Source organism: Saccopteryx bilineata, chromosome 11, assembly GCF_036850765.1.
Source record: "Saccopteryx bilineata isolate mSacBil1 chromosome 11, mSacBil1_pri_phased_curated, whole genome shotgun sequence".
Taxonomy (NCBI): domain Eukaryota; kingdom Metazoa; phylum Chordata; class Mammalia; order Chiroptera; family Emballonuridae; genus Saccopteryx; species Saccopteryx bilineata.
The window spans coordinates 43865675-43888135 of record NC_089500.1 but is presented as its reverse complement, the minus strand read 5'-3'; the positions used below and the strand labels follow the sequence as shown (position 1 = coordinate 43888135).

The following is a 22461-nucleotide window of genomic DNA, read 5'->3' as shown; positions in this document are numbered from 1 at the left end:
TCTTTCACAGGACCATCCATAAATAAAGCCAAGAGTTTGGCTACTCAAGAGCGATACAAAGGCACAGAGAGAGAACAACTCCTAAATTTCTAACCCCTTTACAGGGTTTGTGGACTTTGAACTGTATCTTTGGGTTGGTCCCTTCACCTGTGGACTGTAGCTGCATCGTCAAGACTAAATGAACACTAAGTGTTACCAGCCTTCAGGCAATCTAACAGCATTGGCCCATTGTGCTTAAACTCAAGACTGCAAATGGAACTTGTAAAGCGGTATTACTAAACCTGAAGGCAGCTCAGGACACTGGCTCTCCTTCCAGCTCTCCAGGAATGAAACCTAACTCCGCAAGCAGAAGGTTGACTCAGATGGCTGGGCGTGTGATCTGCTCACGGACACTTTCGGAAGGCCCATCAGTGCAGTTGTCTCTCCTTTTTTTTTTAGGAGTAAGCCAACACACAAATTCTATACCATATTTTTAGTAACATTTGAGGATGTTGCAGATACACTTTATTGTAACATTTTGTAGTTTAAGAGCTTTATTAATGCAATAAATTAACTTTGTACATGTTTATATATATATATAAAAGTAGCGAGTGACTTCAGAATGTTGTAGGCCTCATTAGAGCTTGTTCTCCAAAAACCTGTTTGAAAAAAGCAACATGTTCTTCACAGTGTTCTCCTGTAAAGACAACAGATTGAATTAGACGTGGCACAAAGAGAGGAAAATGAGAATAAGTACTACAGCTCACAGATATATATACTGGGTTTTAACTTATTTTCTTTCATAAAATACTTTGTTTTCCTAGGCTTTTGAGTTGTCCTTTCTATTTACATAGTTCATGCCATGGCAGAGCTGGTCAGGGACCTTCACAAACCCTAGCACAGAGGGCGGGAACCTATGGCTCGTGAGCTAGACGTGGCTCTTTTAATGGCTGCACCTGGCTTGCAGACAAATCTTTAATAAAAAAAATGTTAAAAATATAAAACATTCTCATGTATTACAATCCATTCATTTCCAACCGCTCATGTTCATGGTTGCGGGTGGCTGGAGCCAATCACAGCTGTCCTCCGGGACACCACCAAATTTTTATTGGATAATGCCTAACGTACACAGGTCGTGTATGGCTCTCACGAAATTACATTTTAAAATATGTGGCGTTCATGGCTCTCAGCCAAAAAGGTTCCCGACCCCTGTCCTAGCAAATCACCATCTGGCCCAACACAAGCAGGTAAGCTAACCTTTCATTGTACTAAATGCTGTCTACACTATAGTAAGCTAGGAAAAGGTGGTAGACCTGAAATATATGTTCCTTCCCATCCTTAGAGTTCATGACTTTGGAGATAAGAGTGATTTGCCAACGTTTCCTATCTAGACCTGAAACATTAATAAGCCCAGGCCATTTTAAACCCTTGGCCATCAGTCCCTGATTCTTCATAAAGGAACATTCCAAGAACAGCTATCAGATACGTGGCTGTGTTCACACTGCCTGCACTGGGCCCTGAATGTTCTCTTCCCCAAACACTTCAAGTTCCAAACAATTCAGATCCATTAGCACACTGAATTCACTAGTATTACAAATAACGGGCGAAGGGTTCGGCAGGCTGTTAGGACTTGGTTTGTAAGAAACCGAACTCAGAAGTTCTACGTGGAAGGCTTCTTGCCAGCCCGCCGCCAGGGCCCTCCTGCCTGAGTCTACGGCTGCCCCAGGTCCTCACACTGCTGTTTTGCCCTCACCTGGTGTGAAACTAGGGTTCCCTCGCAAACGCTGATTTCGCTGTTCAAAAAACCGGAATATAGTATAGAAAAGCATGTTGTCTTTAGTCTGCTTTGCAGCATCTAAAAATTTTCGTGCAGAAATGTTGTCATGGCCGCCAATGCCCCGGATAAACCTCAAGGCAGCTAACACTTGGTGTTTGGAAAGAAGAACTTCTACTATTTCATCATTTGCTGTCGAAAGTCGCTAGAAAGAGAAAAAGCCGCGTAAATACAAGCAACAGGAACAGACATGTATGTGGCTGGAAACATGGATGTAGCTTACCTTCAACATATCCAGAGACAGCTGATGAGCAGGAGGATAAAAACTTTCTAGGGACAACAGCAGGCAAGCCTGAAAGACAGATTTTCATACTATTCAATGTAAGATGTTGGGAGAAACTGTTTATGTGTTTAATCACGGAAGTAAAAGTCTGGTGACACATACCAAAGGCTTCGAGTCGCTGAGAACGTGGTACTGCAAGAACTGGTGCAGCATGTAGAAGAGGTTGTGCTGGACAAGCGTCTTGATGACAAGCTCGTGCAAGTAATGCTGAGAAGAAACAAAGACGGTTCCAAGCCACCTGACTACAGCGACCGAGGCAGCTGTTCTAACCAACGAGCAGAAGCTCCCGGTGCTGCGGAAACTGGGTCACTGTACAGGTGGAAGAACCCACCCTGCACCCTGCTATGTTGTTTATTCTAAGAATGACATTGTCATGTCAGGAAAGTCGCTCAGAGCTCTCAACCAGGCAGACTGACCCTTTCAGCATATAAAGGATAGTCCTCTTAAGTAAGATATTGACCGTGCTGTTATTTAAAAAAATGTCCCCTGCTCCGCCAACCTGGGGCCGCCGTGCTGACTGGAAGGTACCTGTACGGGGATCTGAAACTGGTTGAGAGAGCGGATATATTCCATCAGCACGGCTATCACGAATTTAGGAGGCATCTCCTGTGGAGAAAACAAAGGTGGTCTTAGAAACATCAGAGCTGCAAAGGCACTTATAATTCCTCGTTTTTCCCCCTCCCCTTTTCTTCCACACTGAACCGCCCAATGCTGTTTGGCTGGTTTGCGCAAATCTCTCCAGAACACCCCCCAATAATGATCTTGTTCAGGCTGGGTATTAGAAGCCACACTGTCAGCATTAGGTCCTCACCCAAACTAATCCATCTAGCCACACACATCAGGATTTCTAGTTTTCCTCAAGTCCCTTCAAATGATCTTTGTTTTGAGAATCCTTCGTCCAGAACTAGCCGACAAGCCATCCATCACTTACCTTCTTTTCCGTGAACACTGACAAAACGTGGGTGTACATGTCGGACTGGTCGATCACAGCCTGGGTCCGCACCGGCCGTCTGAGGAGTGGACTGCTCCGGCTCTGCCCTGCTTCTACTGCCTGAGCAACACATTACAAACGGGATCTTGACCATCTTCTAGGAAGTGGTGTCTCTGCAGTTAATCCAGAAAGACTGACTTCCTACATGCTGTGAACCTCAAATCTGAGCAGGGATGACACATATCTCAAACCTGGATAAAACCTTTGGGGTAGTCTAGATAAAAGAGTTGATCATCTTAATAACCAATGTTAGCCCTGGCAGACAGCTCGATTGATTAGAGCATCATACTGATACGCAAAGGTGGCTGGTTCAACCCCCGGTTAGGGCACATACAGGGAACAGACTGATGTTTGTCTCTCTCTCTCTCTCTCTCTCTCTGCCTTCTCTTTCTCTAAAACAAAGTTTAAAAAAGAAAATAATGTTCATGGTGGATGGAACTAAAAAAGCATGTCCATTTTCTCTTAAGGGACATCACACCATTTTTAACTTCTTAAAAATAACTCCCTAGTTTTCTTAACAAAGGCCAGATAGTCTGTGATTACCTAATAAAAACGCAATGGCTTGCTGCATCTTTGTGTTATGAAGCCCCAATCTTAAAATAAGTAAACACTTACATAATGAGTCTATCTGGATTTTTAAATGGTGAGTATAGCTATCCACATAGTACTGAATAGGAAAGCTCTGAGAAAATTTTTACTACTTCACCTAACTTCTATTTATTTTTAATTTATTTGAGAGAGAGACAGGAAAGGGGAGAGATGAGAAGCATCAGCTCATAGTTGTTTCACCTTTGTTCACTGACTGCTTCTTGTATGTGCTTTGACCAGTGTGTTCAAGCTGAGCCAGTGACCCCACGCTTAAACGGGCATGCCTACACTTAAGCCAGCAGCCTCAGGGTTTCAAACTGGGGACCTCCACACATCCCAGGTCAACACTCTATCCACTGCCACCTTGGTCAGGCTAACTTCTAAGCCAGTTGAGATCAATGTGACACCCCACATTTCTAAGCACTGGGTGCTCCAGTGTTGCAGATGGTGGACCACACTCTTCCCCAGCATGGGGTTAAGAAGCCCAAGAGTCACAGAGCAAGGACACACAGGAAGTGCCATTTGGGATCAGACCTCTGGATACCTACAGCCCAGTATACTAGCAGCAAGACCAAGAGGAGGATCTAGAAGAGTTCAGCCTCCCACCTGCCCTGAACTATGCCTGACAGTGCAGGGACCCATGGGCCCTGCGGTCACGGGACCACAACATCCTTTTTTGAGCAGCTGAAGGTGAGTGGAGTTCTGGGGTTTTGTTGTTTAAAACCTCTTCCATTTTCCACTTCAGGACTAATCAGGTCCTTTAAGTGACATCATTCATTCCACTTGTCCTAAACGGTTTTTCCTTCTCGCTTCACAAGGTCTGATGCACTAACATTACAGCACAGCACAGCAACAAGCCGTGTTAACTTCCCCAGCCCTTCACAACAAACCTGTGAGCACACTAGATGAAAACCACAGTGCCAATATTTAACCAACACTGACAGGATACTGACTAAATTCCATGATAAGTCTTACTTTTCTAGCCATTACATCCTAAAAGGAAAGAAAAAATACATGGCAAATGATTCTGTTTCTAATTAAGACTAGGCTCTGGCTTTGCAGAAACGTAGAAAAATGATGACACCGATTTTATCTATAAAACAGATGGAAGACCATGGATCTATCTACATGTAAGATCCAACCATTAAAAACCAAAAACCAGGTGCAGCATTGAGTGAGATACAGCCTCGAGCTCCCGGGCTGCAGCGACTCGGAATCTCTACCCCCTCCCCCCCCCACTGGGGCTATATTCTATAAGAACCTTGCATTCAAGTTACTGAGAAATATATACATGGGGATGGGGTGGAGGTGGGAGAACCCCTCAACAGAGTACATAAAACTTACCATCGCGTAACTCTGCTCAGCATCCAGGTACTTTTTATACTCATGACTGAGTTTGTCAAAAACAGTGGCTATCACAGGCAGTGTTGCTCTGTCTGACTCTCTCAACACTGGAAAGAATCAATGTTTGCACAGGTCAACCAAGTTTATGTCAACTTCAGAACATGTTACTATGATAAAAAAAAAACTAATCTCAAAGGTCAGCAGTGCAAACATTTAAAGGCATGCAGAGAAACGGTCTGGTTTAGAGACCTGAAGCCTAGACAGAACTCACGGGCCCTTTCTGGCCACTTGAAAACAGTTGCTACGACAGAGGTCAGCAGACCATTCTCAAAGGAGCTATGCAGTCAGGGACTCGGACTCTGAATGCTTGTTTAAAACCAGGGACGGCAGCCCTCAACCCTCCTGTGCAGCCAAGCTCAGTCTGCTTTCTCCTGGAACTGTCCTGTTTACTATTTAGTCTTTTCTATCAAAATCCCAACAAGTCATTTTTATGTTTAGCAGCCTTTCCAGGGGCTTGAGTGACCACCCTTACGTGGGGCCACAGGCAGTAGACAGGCATAAATGGGGGCCCAGTTCCCAGAAAGAGGCGCGGCAGCACAGGCTGGAGTCACAGCACTAGGGGAGGGTTTCTCTGCTTACTCTGTGAACAGACAGACAGGATGACCATCTTGCATTCCTTCCTCTGGAGGAGAAAGTCCATCAATCTTCCTTTATCTGGCAAGAGGTTTACTATGGGCTGAAGTTTCACTTGGAGGTTCCAGAGGTAACCTGGATTTAAGAGGCCGCAAATTAAATCATATGACACAAACCAGAACAAAAGCCCAAATGTATTGCAAAGCAGTCATGGCTTTTTTTGACAAACCAAAGCACAGTCTGAATGCAGGACACGCCTGACAACAGGCCCGACCCCTGCATCCGGAGGTGCGCCTCCTTCAACACCAGCTCCTGCATCCACACCGAGTCTCCTACCTCCGCCCAGCCCTGCTCTAGCCCTGCACGTGGGAAAGGACATCGCATGTGGCATTTTCAGTCCTGTACTCGTTTCCTCTGCGTTGGCTCATTAGTCAAGGGTAATTAGAGGAATTTCATAATTCATCCATTCATCAAGCCACGGATTTCCTGACTACCCACACTGCTTAGTGGGCAGGTACAGCATTCCCCAATGGGGATCCAAAGAGAATCAGACGCTACATTAAGAATCATCTGAGTGATCTCTTTCTCAGCTCTCCCCTGGCGGGGTCAGTGCTCCTACCATCCTGACAGACAGAACCGAATTCATTATAGACAGGGTGCTGCTAGGGCATGCGGGCTAACTCCTAGCGGGCATGGCAGAAAAACACTCAGATGACTAAGACTGACATAGGAAACACTCTAACAGAGAAAGATACAAGGTGTTAGAGGATTACAAGGAAGAAACAGCGAACATCTCAAAGGAGGCTTCCTCCGCAGTGAAAACAGGAGCGCACCCCCAGGTACGCTCAACACAAACGGGCGCAGGCACAGGTGGGCCTGTTGGCGGAGACCCCGGGGAGGGCCCTGCAGACCATGCTGTGGGTCTGGACTCAGAGAACAGACACGCAGGAAAGGGCTTATAGCAGGGGAGTGGCCATACTTAGTGTTTTAATTATAAAAGTAGTACATGTTCCTGATAAAATACACAGATAGTAGAGAATAGAGTAGAAAGTGAAAAATAATCCCATTCCCAGGTTGAAGGAAGAGGTCATTTCTCTGATATTCACCCTGAAAATGTCACTAGTTACTATGTCATCCAAAGTCAACAAGCACTATTTTCTACCATGACGGCATCCCCCCAACCCACCTTGGCTTGCGCTGATGATGATGTCAGGCTGAAAGACAATCCAGGAGGAAGAATCTGCGTGTCATAGGAAATTCTAAACCAGAGCAGATGGAAGCAGAAGGCAAACCGGGCTCTGATCAGCACTTGCCCCGCCCATGAGCTGAGGCTACTCTGAAAGTCCGCCCCCCCAGTGGTAAGAAACCTCCCCGCTTCGTTCCGAAACATCATTCCCCGCTGAAGAGGGAGGGCTCCAGGACCCTCTCAGACACCAGGGTGAGAGGGGTGACAGCTGCCCTCCGTGCGCAGCGCCAACACCTCTGTCAAGGATACAGAGTTTACACGGGACGGGAGACTGGCTGGTCACAGGAGCAGGACCTACAAATGGAGAAACACAGATGTGCAAGGATTGCCAGTGCAACCAGAAAATGCTGCCAATACCAGTTCTTAAGCTGTAAACTTCAATACCTTTTAGAGCCTTCAGGAAATGTTTATTTGACTCAGTTAAACAAGGAAGAAGTGAACTGTCATGTCCCATTGCTAACACACAGGAAGGAAGGGGAGTCGAGACAAGCCAAGAAAGTATCTCCCAATGAGGGGAAAGCATGTCATTCAGTGTTGTTTTTAACAGCCAAAGATGACTCATCATGGCACATGTACATTAAAGAAACTGAGAAACGTACCTGGCTGAGTCAAAGTCACATACTCAGATGTTCACTGAGTAGATTTCAAGTGCAAGTGTTTTGCTTTGATTAGCTCGATTAAATAATTTAAATAATTATATGATTAGCTCAGTTCTCCACTGCATATAGTAGGAGGTCCAGGCACAGAGATCGAGTCTGGGAAGCAGACCCCCAGAAAACCTCGTGACAGGGACTCAGAACTATGAGTTTCACTCAGGTGTCAGGCAGGCAGCTCATGGTAAACTTGAAAAATGCAGCCCTATAATGAAACACGATTCTCAGTTCTGTTCCAATTATGCAGGTACAATCAGAAGATCAGTTTTAATAAGCTGGTTGGAAAGGCAGTAATTTTGAATAGACCCCCCCCAAAGGAAAGGTTCCCATCAGAGAAGCTAGAATAAACACCCCACATTTGGAACCTAAGAGTAAAGGTCTTACATGTAGACCTCAGTGCTGGCTGCCCATTACCTTAAGTCTTTTTTATTTTTTTAGTGAGCGAGAGGAGAGACAGACAGACAAGAAGGGAGAGAAATGAGAAGCATCAAGTTCTTGTTGTGGCACTTTAGTTGTTTATTAATTGCTTTCTCATATGTGCCTTGACCAGGGGGCTACAGCATAGTGAGTGACCCCTTGCTCAAGCAAGCGACCTTGAGCTTCAAGCCAGCACCCTTTGGACTCAAGCCAGCGACCATGAGGACATGTTTATGATCCCATGCTCAAGCCAGTGACCTCGGGGTCTTGACCTGAGTCCTCAGCGTCCCAGGTCAACTCTCTATCCACTGTGCCACCACCTGGTCAGGCATCACCTTAGGTCTCCAGTGAAAGCCAGATGGCTCTGGTTTTTAAAGCCCCCCAGATGACCCCAATGTGCAGTCAGTGAGAAGCACTGGTCAGAAAGACCAAAAACAGGAGGAGGAATGAGGACAACTGGCGCTCCATACAGCTGCTTGTTTTGGCTTTCAAAATAGTCCACCAAGTTCCTCCTGAATGCACACCTGCCACCACGCAGGGCAGGCAAGGCACAAGGTTGCTACACACCTGCAAGGGCTTATTATCTAGCAGGAAAAACAAAACAAAACCCACACTACAGAAGCCCAGACATTCAGTGGACTCCTGAATTCATGCATCTTAGTGCTATTGTTCTAACCATATCTGGCATCAGCTTTATTATAACCTACTAATAAAACCCAATTTCTTCTAACCAGTCCTACTGTCATCCTAAACAACTGGAACAGAATGGAGTTTTAAATGTTCGGAGTTGTTTTTTCCCCAGTTCACCAGCAGTAACCTGTACAATAAGTGAGCAGCAAACACAAGATAAATCATCTGACACTATTTACCCTTTGACAGGCATACCTCCACGATATTACCAGTGTGGTTCCCAAGTCTCCGGGGGGGGGGGGGGGGGGGGCAGAGTGAGAGAGTGGGAGGGGGCGAGTGGGAGGGGAAAGCAAGTGGTCACCTTTCTGCTGGTGGAAGGCCTTGCCTTAAATTTGGAGGAAAAAACCAAACACGTATGAAGTGCAATACAGCCCAGTACAATATAACCAGGTATCATAAACATCATCCAGGGAAAGAGAAGATGCTGGAAAGAACACAGACGGCCAAAAGACCAACTGGAATGTGGGAGCTCCCTCCTCCCTTACACTCGGTCAGCTCAGCCCGATCTGTGTCTTCTGTGACAGGGATGAGGCACCTCGACCACAGGCTGGCCACCCACCAGTGCTATCTGAGTACTCCTTAGGAGAGTGTACACCGCTGCTGGCGTTCCAAATGTATACCTTCCATGGCTCACATACTGAAACGTCAACCAGCCTATTCTATACTATTGGGTTGGCAAGAAAGTAATTTCAGTGTTGTAATGGGAAATAAAACTCATTTTTTTATACAAAGAATAAACTTTAATCAATTATCTATTTCATATTTTGTTCAATGACCTTTTGCCATCTTTCTTTCAGCTTCATGATTCCACGCTCATAGAAATTTTGGTACTTATGAACCAAGTGTGATTTAAGGTCATCATTTGTGAAAGTTTTACCAAAGAGTTTTGCAAACTTCGAAATAAATGGTAATCAGATGGTGCCCATAACACCGACAGAAGTCCTTCAAAACAATCACAATGCTCCATGTGACAACTGAAAATACTTGCTTGCCAACCCACAGAATCTGCTTCGAGAGAGAGCTGGATACTGTTGGAAATCGATCAGGCAAAGGCAAAAGGAACCAAACGGTTTCCTCCCCTTTCCTGAAATCCTGTCCTCCTTCCTCCCCAAACTTCCCACTTGCACCTGTTCAGGTAGGAGGCTGACCCAGGATGGCCTGAAAACCGCAGAAAGTGCCATTCTGAAAGGAAGTGGGGCACTTACTGTGACCCCAGTCGGGAGAGAATGCACTACTTATCATAACTATGACACAGAATATAAAAAAGATAAGGAAAAGTGATCCAGGTTCAAATACCATGGCTGCCAAATTTAATCTCAAGATTACAGAGTGCAGACCATCATAAAATGTCAAGGGATTAAAATCTTTCCGCTTCAATGGGTAATCCCAGCTCTCCATTTTAAAGCTCAGAGAAGAGAAATCATTCTATTTTCTTAAGAGGAAGATGCATTTATTTTATAAAACACATTTCACAATTTCAGCTGAGAGGAGGAGGAGGAGAAAGGAGGAAGAGAAGGAAGAGAAGAAGAACAGCCACCCACAGAAGCACACGGAACAGATCTGGGACCCCTCTGCAACTTGAACATGACCCCCGGCTACACAACGGCTCCCCTTTTTTTTACCTGCCACGGGGATCTGGTAGGGCTGAATCGACCGAGCAGGAAGCACTGGGTGATGGAAGGTGACGGTGCCATCACACTCTCCCCGTAACTTGATATCAAATATGACCGACGTCTGAAGTGGAGAAAATGAACAGGCTGTGATGCCACAACAGATCACAGCTGGCTTAGCCCTTCACTGCCCAGAGCTGCTGTCTCAGATTCACCCAAAGAGTCCGGGTCTGCACCCATCTCCACCAGCTAGTTCTCTGAGGAAAACTTTGCTAGGACATTGCAACTTTTACATGTTTCCCGCTCTCACCAACATCCCTGACATTTATGGCACACTCCCGTTGAAGAGCCCCAGTGATTTAAGCAGATCTTTTTCGGTCACAACATCTTCATTAGTCAGAGAGATGAGTGTCACCAACCCCCAGGAGACGTGGGAGAGATGTGGCTTGTCTACTGCCAGACAACCAGTTAATGGCACAGAAAAAGCAGGACCCACTCTAGTTCTTTCTCTCGGGCCACCCAGCCTCAACACTAGTATGAGCTACACTCAAGAGGAGGCACAGAGCCCACAGAGCCCAGCAGCCAGCTCTGCAGGGAACTCCCAGCTAGTTCGCTCAATCAGATAACTGCTCCAAAGTCAAATCTCCTCCTGTTATTTTCTGAAATAGCTTTTAATTATCCTTAATTAACTGATATGGAATCACTATTCTTTTTCTAAACAATCAAGAACACCAAACTCATTTCTATCTAGAATTCCAAAACTTTTAGCATAAAAAGCACGTCCTAGTCTGTGCTCAGGATGTTTTGTCAATTTTTACAACTCTCTTAAGCAACCCTACCTTGTACCAACACAGATCAGACGCCCATACACAACTCATACCTCTGTATCCTGATGATGAACGACCACCAGGTTATCTACTACGTTGAGGGCAAACTTCCCCGTCCGACTTAACTTCAGTATGTGAGTCTTTTTACAAGCACCTTCTCTGCAGGACAACAGAAAAGTAAAAAAACAGACTGACAAGCTCTAGTTCCCACTTTACCCTCAGAGGCAGCGGGAAGAAAGCATGAAGTGTACCGTGGTAGATGGTACAGGACCACCTCCGCCCCTGTACTGTTGGAAGTTCGCGAGTGATGCCTCAGGAAGAGAACATAAAGCTGCCCGTAGCTGGTTAGAGAACAGAGAGACTTAAGTCGCCTTTGGCTGCCTGAAAGTTCTCTCAACGCTGAGTTACACGGCTATAGTGAAGCAAATCATGAAACAGTCACGTAATGCAATATTTTGCAGCCAACAAAAACATTTGCAGAGCCAAGGACAGTTAGTCCATAAAAAGCCTATTATAAAGTGAAAAGGGGGATGCGAAACTAATTATAGCTTGGTCAAAAATTTTGAAAGAAAAATACAAACTTGTATATAATATCCTAGAAACTGGAAATTCATATTGTTATTATATTTGAGTAATAAGCAAGGTCCATTTTTCTTTTCCTCTTTCTGTATTTTCCATATTCCATACAATAAGTAAACTCCTTCGACATAGGAAAATGTAACCACTCTTCATTTTTAAGCCTCATCTAATAAACGCGGTGTGACCAGTTCCTGCATGCACGTTTTTATTCTAGTGGTTAATTGGTGGTTCACCTGCCACAGGAATGAGGAGAGAGCAAAGGGAAGGGAGTGGGTCCCCTCCCCTTCGGCTGGGACTGCTGTTTGTTTTCTAAACCAGGATGCCACAGATTTCCTTTGGAAAAAAAGGGAGGGAGCATTCTAAGTGCTAAACATTTTTTGAAGTTTGGAAACCACTGTTTTAGGCCACAGAAGAATCAGAAGTAATTTAGAAGCAAAATTTTGACATTTGTCAAATAGGGTTATAGGGGTTCTTTGTATTAATTTATATTTTTGTGTGTCTGAATTTTTCATAATAAAGTTTAAAAATCAAGATATCGGCATTTCCAAGTGAAAATATACCTTCTTACGTAATTCAGTTTCACCTTTCTTAGACAAAATACTTAAGCTTAAGCTATCAACTTATCTAGAACAATTAGGATATATTTTTCTAAATAAAAGTAACAGCTGATAAGCTTCCCCTCACAGAATGAAAGAAAAATTCTAAAACTAAGATACTCAAGAAATAAATTGATTCAATGTTCTCAATTTATCAGGTCAAAATGGTGAAAGCAACTTTTCTAAGGCCGCAAAGCTGGCAAAATCAAACCAGAATGTCAAGAGGACAGCATTCACATGATCTGTATTCACAAGACCTGGGTGCTGAGCAGGAAAGGGAAGTTCTCACTGTGTGACCCACGGCCACCTAAGGAAAGGAAGCCCTGAGTGTTTACAGTGCACTTCTACGAGCTCTTATCACTAAAAGCAATTACAAAAGGAAGTCTCTCAAAAGACAAACATACATCGTTGCCATCGCAATATCTCTCTCAGAAAGATTCAGTTTAGTGGACTTAGGCGCAGCTGGTAATTCAATCTCAAACTTGGGTAGTTTTGACATAGTGCCAGCCTGTTGGGGGGAAAGAAAGTTTTAGGAAAAGTTTATTAAACCCCTTTGATGTTTGCATTTCCTACATAAAGTCACTGAGGATATACACATACTATGTCTTTTACTCACTCATGGGTCTGTCCCCCAGAATGAGTCTTGGAGGCGTTGGGATGTGCCCTCTAGCGGTCAGATACGGCAAGGGTATTATTAGAGGAACCTGCCCCTTTGAAGTAGTTGGCACTTTGGGATACTAAAGGAACAGGGAGGAGGGTAAAAAGTACAGACTTTCTAAAGGGAGGCGTCCTCTTACCCGGAAGTAGAAGGGCTGCAGCACGTTCCCAAGGACTGTGGTGGACAGCAGAATCACAGCGCCCTCGGGACAGTACATGTACCAGTTCACGTTGATGTTCTGGCTTTTCAGGAGCTTCAGGCTTCGTTTCTCGGGTAACACCTGAAGCAAAGTTCGACAGCAAAACATAGAGTCAGAACACTGTAAGTTAAAAAACAAACAGCAGAAAAAATCCCGTAGGTTCAATTTCAATTTTGTATTATTTATCACAGCTGCCACTTATGGATTCGGTGCTTAGTGCTTTCAAACCTCTGCCACAACCGGAGAGGGCAGCACTCTGTCGGACAGGAGAAAGCGAGGCCCCGCGGGTGGGCGGGCAGGCGGGCGAGGGAACCCACCTCCCCAGGTACGCAGAGACGCCTGGGCAGGCCGGCTCCCAGAGACCCAGGTCCGGGCCTGCATTCACAGCACTACCCACCAAGCGCAAACAGCAGCGACATGCTCATCGTGGAGGAAATGAGCCGAACGAGTGCACGGCCCTGGAGAGCGTGCCCGCACGGCCACAGCCCGGCCTTGCGCCAGCCCTCGCCTGGCCTCCATCTCCGCTCCAGGTCCCACTGAGTTTGGGAGCGGCTCCCTTTTCCTAATAAACATGTCATGAGACTCTGCATGCAAACTTAGTATTTTAAAATCAAGGCAAACTTTAAATGTTCTGATACATTAAGGAACACTGTATAGAGCCTTCAAGACATTAATGCTCACAGAACACTAAACTGAGGAACTGACGTGGACGTCAAGTCGGGAGCCATGAGTGTGATAAGTCAGGTGTAATAAGAAGGAGGTGCTAGTCCTCTTATGATATGTATTTTTTTAATCAAGTGAGAGGCAAGGAGGCAGAGACAGACTCCCTCATATGCCCCGACTAGGATCTATCTAGCAACTCCCTTCTAGGGCAGATGCTCTGCCCACCTGAGACTGCCACTCTGTTGCTCGACAACAGAGCTATTTTAGCACATGAGACAAGGCTATGGAGCCATCCTCAGCACCAGAGACCAACTTGCTCATTTGAGCCAGGGCTGCAGGAGGGCAAGAGAAAGAGAGGGGAGGGGTGGAGAAGCAGATGATTGCTTCTCCTCTGTGCCCTGACTGGGAATTGAACCTGGGACTTCCACACACTGGGCTGACGCTCTTTTGCTGAGCCAACCGGCCAGGGCCTAACATTTCTGTTTGTTTGTTTATTTGGGGAAGTTGTTTTTAATTTTTTTTCTAACTTATTTCTTGAAGTTCTAAAGACCATCTAGATCAGCAGTTTTCAACCTTTTTACACTTGGGGACCAGTGAAAATAGAATTATTACAGGGACTGCTGATACAAAAATCATCCTAGGCATAAGCGAATTAAACTAAGATCACTGGGTCTGTAATCTTCATACAGCATCACAGTGGTTCCTCAGGTGGACCGGTGATTGAAAAACATTGATCTAGATGATCTGATATACACTTTTCCACTACAGAGAACAGAAATACTTTTAAAAAATTGCCTCAGGAAACTCTTCTATAAATCAGTCAATCCTTTCCCTTTCCTGCCTGTCCTTTATACAAATTCTATCTCTGTGTATATAGGATTAGTGTAAAGTTAGCCTTCTTTCCGCAGTCATTAAGGTCTGAGTGACAGCCGTACAGCAAAGTGCCACGGCACTAACATCTCATGTTTGTTTACACGGATGGATTTTCTCCATCCATACATTCTAAATCATACTGCTTTCCATAGGGCAGCACAACTCAATCCTGAACAAACCTAACACCCCTGCGTCAGCTCCTCTTAGAGCTCTCAGAAGCCTTCTCCACAGGCCCGGCTGCTGGAACATGTTAGGATGAAGAGGCAGGTGAACTGAAGTAATCAACAGAATGAAAAGAAAACCCACAGAATGGGAGACTATATTTGCCAATCATCTACCTGATAAATGGTTAATATACAGATTATATTAAAAAATCTGGCCTGACCAGGTGGTGGCACAGTGGAGAGAGCTTTGACTTGGGATGCTGAGGACCCAGATTCAAATCCTGGAGGCCACCGGCTTGACCGTGCTCTCCTGACTTGAGCATGGGGCCACCATGGGATCGTAGACATGACACCATGGTCGCTTGCTTGAACCCAAGGTCACTGGCTTGAGCAAGGGGTCCGTGGTTTGGCTGGAGCCCCCTGGTCAAGGCACATATGAGAAAACAATCAATGAACAACCAAGGTGCTGCAACTATGAGTTAATGCTTTTCATCTCTCTCCCTTCCTGTCCCCCTTCACAAAAAAAAATTTTTCAACAACTCAACAGCAAAAATAAAATTACCAATGGGCAACAGACTTGATTAGACATTTCTCCAGTGTATATGCAATTGGCCAAGGAGCCATGAAAAGATGTTCGATATCACTAATCATCAGAGCAATGTAATCAAAACCACATAAGATATCATCTCACACCCAGAAGGATGGCCATCATTGATAAACAGAAAACAACCGGCACTGGTGAGGACGTGAAGAAACACGTCCCCTGGGCACCACTGGTGGAAATGTAAAATGGCATAACTGCTACGAAAGACAGTTCGGCCGTTCAAAATAAAAGAAAAAAGAAAAAATACCTAAGAAAAAAATTACCATGTGATTCAACAATCCCATTTCTGGGTATAGACCCAGAAGGTCCGGAGATGAGATCTCTGCAAGCAGGGTCCTGAGGAGACAACTAACCCATAGCTGCATTATTCACGACAGCCCAAAGGCAAAAGCAACCCAGTGTCCATCAGTGTGTGAATGGAAAAAAGAAAATGTGGTGTATACATACAGTGGAATTTCAGCCTTGAAAAAGAAATCCTGACACATACTACAACATGGAACAACATTAAGGACCTTATACTAAGTGAAATAAGCCAGTCACAAAGTATAATTACTGTATGCTTCCACTTATGTGAGGTCAAATTAATAGAAAGTAAAATGGTGGTTTTCCGGGCTGGGGAAGGTGGGTGGGGGAGCTGTTTAACGGGTAGAGAGTTTTAGATGAAAAGCTCCAGAGATCTGTTTCACAACAATGTGAGTATACCTAACACTACTAAACTGTACACTTAGAAACAGTTAGAATGGTAAATTTTGTTATGTGCTTTTTACCACAATAAAAAATTTTAAGATAAAGAGACAGTACACAAAAGGAGAACTACAAATAGACAAGACACAAATGAAAACATGCTCCCCTCCCTACTAATGAAAAACATAAAATGAAACCCTTCCACCATCCAATTCCAGCAAAGGTGTGGACAATGGAGATTCCTATGGTATGAATAAAAGTATAAACTTCGAGAAGAAATTCAGCAATATCTGTTCAGCCTCATCCAAGAGTATAAAGAAGTGTTGGCAAGCATGTTCACTGGACTGTTTTTAATAAAAAAACAAACTGGAAACAAGCCACATGCTCCACAAGGAAGGGGCTGCATGAACTGGGACATCCAGCACAGCCGAAACCCACCACCGCAATAAAATGTGGAAACATGTCCAAGACACACTGATAGGCAAAAAGAGTCACAAAAGTTTATATACAATATTTCTATCTTTGTAAAAAAATATATATAATGATTGTATGTGTAGATTAAAACGAATGATCTCCACCAAACTGTTCATAATAGTTATTTCTAGGGATTTTGGGGAATTTTTACTTTCCATATAATACATCTTGGTAATGTTTGAACATTTTATAAATATAACATGTCACTTGTAATTAGAAAAAAAGAATGAAAACCCAACCAAGAGACTCAAGTTCTAGAATGTCAAAATATCTGTTTAGTGCTGAATTCACAGAGCTGCCAAACTGCTATTACAGACCTTTCTCCAGCAAACGTAAGTGCTAAATATAATACCTGGTAAAATTCGATTCCTTGATCTGTAATAAAGACAATTTCAGTGGAACTGGTCCAGCAGAATCCTAGGATGTTGGCATTTTTGGTCTAAAAAGAATTACAGATAGATTTATTTGTAATTAATAAGAAAAACGTATATATTTATATCAAACTCTTTAAAAGCTTAAAATACTCGATTTGTATTACTCTTTAATAAAAGTTACTGATTAACAAATCAGACTTTCTTTTAAACACAGTGTTTCCAGATTTTCACCTGTAACACCCACTGAAGCACCTGAATCATTTCCTTCCAGGCAGCAGAACGGAAGGAAAAGCCTGAGTTTTGCAGAGAGGTGACTAGCCAGCACTCACAGATATCTACTTCTACCTTTAGGAACCAGAGGGTAGCTGACATTCTCTTAGGCAAACACATTATAAAAGTATAAAGGCCTAAAGATGCCCACGGAGTCTTGACTAAAATAGGACTGGGGCCTTACTCACTGGATGACAGTGGGGCCCCGAGCCAAGGCAGACAGGGCTGTGACCGCACCTCTGTCACACAGCGGAACTGGAGGTCCGCGAGGGTTCAGTTATCGGGAGGATGGGCCTTTCCTCACTGAGGAGCCCACCCTGAGCTCCATGTAGCAAAACCGATACAAAGATGCCAAAAGCCACAGCCCATCCACTAGCAACTTCTGCCACTTTTAGCTGAGCCTTCTCTCGCCTGGTTTATTACACCCAGCAAATCTATTTAATATGTCGTAGACTCTACATGGCGGGAAATAGAGAGGAAGGACTGAACAAGAACAAATTAAGTAAAGAAAACACCAAGAAAGAAAAAATCCTCCTCTTCCACAAACCTCCAGAGAGGCGGCTGTGAAAGTAATCCAGGGTCTGACCCAGATGTGCCAACCCTCAGGCACGGCAGTGGCGGCAGGAAGACAACAGCCACCAAGTACAGAAAGAGCTAGGTGTGTACCTTCCACCACGCATTCAATCCTCCCAACACCATCTGTACATGAAGAAACAGGCTGAAAGCTGTTAAAACTTGTCCAAAGTCCTAGAGCCCACATGCAGCACATCTCAGCACAGAGCAGTGTGCCTCCCAGTCTGCCCCCAGTCTGCACTCAGTTACCACGCTACATGACCTGTGCCTTTAAACGCAGGCCAGCTGGGAACGGTGCGGGCCCCCACCTTGCACTCCTGTGTGTATTCCAGCAGAGAACTATCCGGGATAAAATTAGAAAAATCCTGAAAGAAAGAGAACACACATACACAAAGAGAAATTTGAATCAGGCAGCAACTTACTTTGGTACACAACAGACAAAAGAAAAAGACAAATTTAAAAAGTGATCAGAAAAAAATCTCACAAAATCTCTAAGACAGGAAAAATAAAAAGACTGAGCTGGACAGTCTACCTCCTTCACAGTAGCAGCAGGTTGACAATCCAATTTTTTTTAAAGCGAGTTAAACCAAATATTTACTTAGGGTTTAGAAACTAATTGTGAAAATTCAGTCACCAGATGGTTGATTTCAGAGAAATGTAATGCTCTAATTTTCACAAAGGACTTTCCAAAAATTTTAGCAATTAATACTGACAGAAAAAGGAGTATTCTCAACAGTTTGTCCTCTACCTTACAAATGCAGTGATGAATATCAATAAAGGCTAAAATGCCAACAAGCTGCTCCAGCTTTGAATATCTGTTCCTATTAGATCAAGCATTCAAAGTGAAGAGGAGGAATGGATGGAGTTAGTCTGACAAGAGTAATTCATAAAGCAGCCAAAATATACTTCATGTAATCTATGATGCTAGCTGTCCATTAATCCATAAAAAGATGCCTGAGATCCCAAATTAGTTTTTTTTTTTAATTTAAGCCCAAAATGACAAACTAAGGACATAAGTATATATATACCCATGCAAATGTCTTTCTTCAAGAATTCCAAAGGCTCAGATACAATGTAATCCTAACTACAGCTTTCATGGCATTAAAATAATAAACAGTGTCTTTAACACTGGGACTTTGCAATTCATTTCTTCCAAATGTACTTCTAATATCCTTTCTCTATACTATAGTTAAAGATATGTCTTACCACAGTCTTTGAGGTCCTCTGGACAGCTAAGATCTTACTTTCTAAGGAAAACTTAATGCATTTCACTTCTCCTTTGTCTTCCATTCTTTAAGAAGAAAGAGAACATTAAGAGTTAAATTTAACTGTAGCTTCTATTTTGTGAGAAGAAAAACGACAAATGAAATATTCAAGATGCAGCAAATCTTCGTTTAAAATTAAACGTTATGTTTCTGAAGCTATCGGTAGAACCTCTTTTCAGAAAGCAAACTCCAACTAGCAACAAGCTGCTGGAGAAATGTACGGTATTGCAGATCACAAGTGATGGAAAACTGAGATCAGTGGCACTCTCATCTGAGAATATTTAGACAAATATGTATCTACAGGCATATCTTTTTTCATTGCGCTTCACAGGTTTTGTATTTCTTACAAATTGAAGGCAAGACCCTCGAGTGGCAAAAAGATTACAACTCCCTTTATTCTGATATTCTATTGTGGTGGTCTGGTACCAAACCCACCACATCCCCGTCTCGGAGGTATCCCAAGCCACACAGTAACCTCCACGAACGACTGCCTTCTCTCTCCATCGCTCTCATAGCAAAGCTTTTGAAACAGAAGTGTCCTCTTTCACATTCCCTACCCTACAGGCTCAAGCCCACCCCACCTAGAGTTCTCACAACCGCCTCAAACAAAGGTGAATCAAAAGCTGGGTTACAGAGGAGCCAGAGAAGACTTTCAGGGGTATGGGATGCTCATTATCATTACCTTGATTATGGTGATGGTTTCATGAATGTACACATAGGTCAAAAGTCATCAATTACATGTTCAGTTAATAATAATTATATCACATTAAGGCTATTAACAAAAAATAAAACGTTTTCATGTATCTTCCCCCTCAAATCCCACTGGGCCCCCAAATCTGGACAATACTGGGCTCACTCTCGCTGAGTGACTTTGCCATACCAGTCTACACTGCATTCAGTCTGGTCTTCACCATGACTGGCTCAGACTATGGCAATCCACCTCTTTGTGGTGTTCCTGACTCTGATATGCTCTCAACCAATCATCCCCCCTCAAGGCTACGACCCGTGTGATTTTCCAATCACTGATATGACCATGCCATGTCCCACTTCATAAATTTGCAGTAACATGATAAAGCCGGCCCCGACCAGTGGCCGCCCACCAGCTCCCCTTCCTGCATGGGCACCTGACCTTCTGTTACACCAACCCGGAGCTCCCCAACATCATGCCCGCCTTTGCACTTGGTGTTCTCTCCATCGGGAAGGCCTGCTCTCTAACCTACCTACAAATATTCCATTCAATCCCTCAAGTTTTGCTCAAAGGCTACCTCCTCTCTAAGGCCTTGCCCCTTCTATTGCAAAATAAATGTCACATCTCTTCTATGTGTCCACGTCCTTGGTAGCATTTGTCACAGTAAACAGTATGTATCCCTTCGCTTGTCTCCCACACTGAAGTTATGCATTCTCCAAAAAGGGGCCAGGCTAATCCAAGTCCTTCCCCTTCCCCTAGCACAGGCACCACAATCAGTGTGGGCCCAACAAACGATGTGACTCATTTTCTGCTTCAAAAACTGTTTTCTATCAGGACGGGCCAACTGACAACTTTTTAAGAGTCACCACTGAAATGAGGGCCTACATTGTACGTTCCCTCTCCGTAATCACAGGAGTTAAGGTGACCAGATAATCATCTAAATTGAGATACTTCTGAAAGTGAAAGGAGCTGCTATTTATATTTATACTGGTTCAACTTGTGTACTCTGGGACACCCAGTCATCCTAAGTATAGTCAGAGTTGGAATTTTAATAAACCTTATTACCTAAAAAACACTGAACCAGAAATCTCCTCTAACTTCCAAACACACTGGAAACACCAGAACCTAATGAGGAAATTAAGGTTCCTCCTCCCTCAAGACGTTGTAAATGGCACATCAATAATATACTGACTTGCTCATTTCAAGTACCAGGAAGGAGGCATCCTACTTGGAAGTATTTCGCTCTGACCAGAAGTACTAGTACGTGCCACCTACACTGAAGGGCAGGTGACTGCTTCACTCTCCCCACTGAAACAGGGCACGGGCGTGCACGCCTGCATACACACACACACACACACACACACACACTTCAAAGGACATTTTAAAACCACATCCTGAATAACAAACAGTTAAAAATGCCGTTTGGATGCTGAAATCATTCTGAAAATGTCAATACTGTTACCTAAATGAGATGGGATTCCTATCATCTGGGCTTTTAACTACCACCCCAGTGGCGCCACCAGATCGAACAGCAAACACCTGCGAGGGAAAAGAAGCAATTTAACGGTCTGGATAACATGCCGACCTACAAGGGAATAGTCCTGCTACCCCCAACCCTTGGTTCAGCTAAACGTCTGTGGCACATATCACTCGGTGTTCACATGAATTGTTAAAACACCAGAGTACAGATCAAAAAGGCGACCATTCCAAACTGCAAGACAGGGTCGTAGGATCCCGAGGATCCCTGTTTTGATCTAGTTTGGCAAAGGCGCCGCTTACTCATACCCTGCTGTACTCCCCACATCGCTTTCCCCCTTTTCCAAATTTCCGAGAATGATGAAGTTCTCAATGTCTATCTAAGACCAACAAAAGGCTCCGGGGAAAGACTGGCGTGCTAACAGCTGACCGCACCGGCCGAAGGGCGCTGGGTCGGCAGCTCCGCTTCGGCGTCCACCCAGTTGTCACTCTGGTGCAGAAAGAGCGGTGCGGTCCGGCCGCGGCCCACCGACAGGAGGCGCGGGCACGGGTCCTGCGCCGGGACCCAGGGCAGGCCCCGGGCCTGGTGCCCGGCCCTCGGCCTGGGCGCGCGGGGAGACATCGGGGCGCCGGGGTCGGCGCAGAGGGCGCGTCCGGCCGCACGGGGGAGGAGGGTGCGGGCTGGCCCGGACCTGCTTGTTGGCCTCATCGAAGAAGACGCAGTTGACGGGGTTCGCCTTCTCGAAGTGCACCGGCCGCTCGCACAGCTCCAGGTAGTAGTCCTCCCCGCTCATGGCGGGTGCCGCGGCGGCGGTGGCGGGGGGCCCCGGGGCGGCAGCCAGCGTGGAGCGGGAGATGCGGGGAGTCAGACCGGGCTGCGGCGGCGGCGGCGGTGGCGGCGGCAGCGACAGCGATCCGCGGACTCGGAGGCCGCTTCCTGGTGCCACGCCCCCACGCCCTCCCGCACGTGACCCGCGGCCCTCCGCGCTTAAACCGGCGACGGCCGCCGGGCTGCGGTGGGGCCCTTCGGCGCAGAAGGCTCCTCCCCTTTCCGCGAGGGCGGGGTCCCGGGGCGGCTCGTGAGTTGGGAGCCGCGTCTGGGGTTTCGGGAGTGGGCGCGGCCGCGGGACCGGAAGCCGGCGCGGTGGGGAGGGTGGGGGTAGGTTGGGGGGCGGTGCGGCCAATCCCAGCCGCTCCTTCCCTAGCGTACGTGGCTCCGATCCGTC

At 45.2% G+C, this 22461-nt stretch overlaps 2 protein-coding genes across 3 annotated transcripts in view; one reads left to right on the top strand and one right to left on the bottom strand.

Moving 5' to 3' along the window:
* NPC1 (NPC intracellular cholesterol transporter 1) overlaps positions 1-702 on the top strand; it is a 55459-nt gene extending 54757 nt beyond the window's left edge. For both annotated transcript variants that reach the window (XM_066247523.1, XM_066247522.1), the window contains exon 25: positions 11-702. In XM_066247523.1, coding sequence (XP_066103620.1) covers positions 11-93 — 83 coding nt within the window. In that variant the 3' untranslated portion in view covers positions 94-702. The remainder of the gene's footprint in view (positions 1-10) is intronic.
* RMC1 (regulator of MON1-CCZ1) lies at positions 540-22208 on the bottom strand. The gene is made up of 20 exons (XM_066247524.1): positions 21928-22208; positions 21222-21298; positions 19013-19097; positions 18115-18171; positions 16942-17028; positions 13068-13208; positions 12675-12778; positions 11347-11436; positions 11149-11254; positions 10281-10392; positions 7148-7192; positions 6839-6892; positions 5659-5787; positions 5020-5126; positions 3028-3147; positions 2625-2702; positions 2199-2303; positions 2037-2105; positions 1733-1958; positions 540-676 (listed from the first exon to the last, which is right to left on the bottom strand). The coding sequence occupies exons 1-20, from the start codon at positions 22027-22029 to the stop codon at positions 597-599; spliced, it is 1974 nt and encodes a 657-aa protein (XP_066103621.1). The 5' UTR covers positions 22030-22208; the 3' UTR covers positions 540-596.
* Positions 22209-22461: the final 253 nt, after the last annotated feature.

Excerpts from the sequence above, each read along its gene's own strand:
- RMC1 (XM_066247524.1), bottom strand. The coding sequence starts at position 22,029 with ATGAGCGGGGAGGACTACTACCTGGAGCTGTGCGAGCGGCCGGTGCAC. Across the intron at positions 2,703-3,027 it reads CAGTGTTCACGGAAAAGAAG|GAGATGCCTCCTAAATTCGT; the intron begins GTAAGTGATGGA and ends TTTTCTCCACAG. Across the intron at positions 677-1,732 it reads GAACCCTAGTTTCACACCAG|GAGAACACTGTGAAGAACAT; the intron begins GTGAGGGCAAAA and ends TTGTCTTTACAG.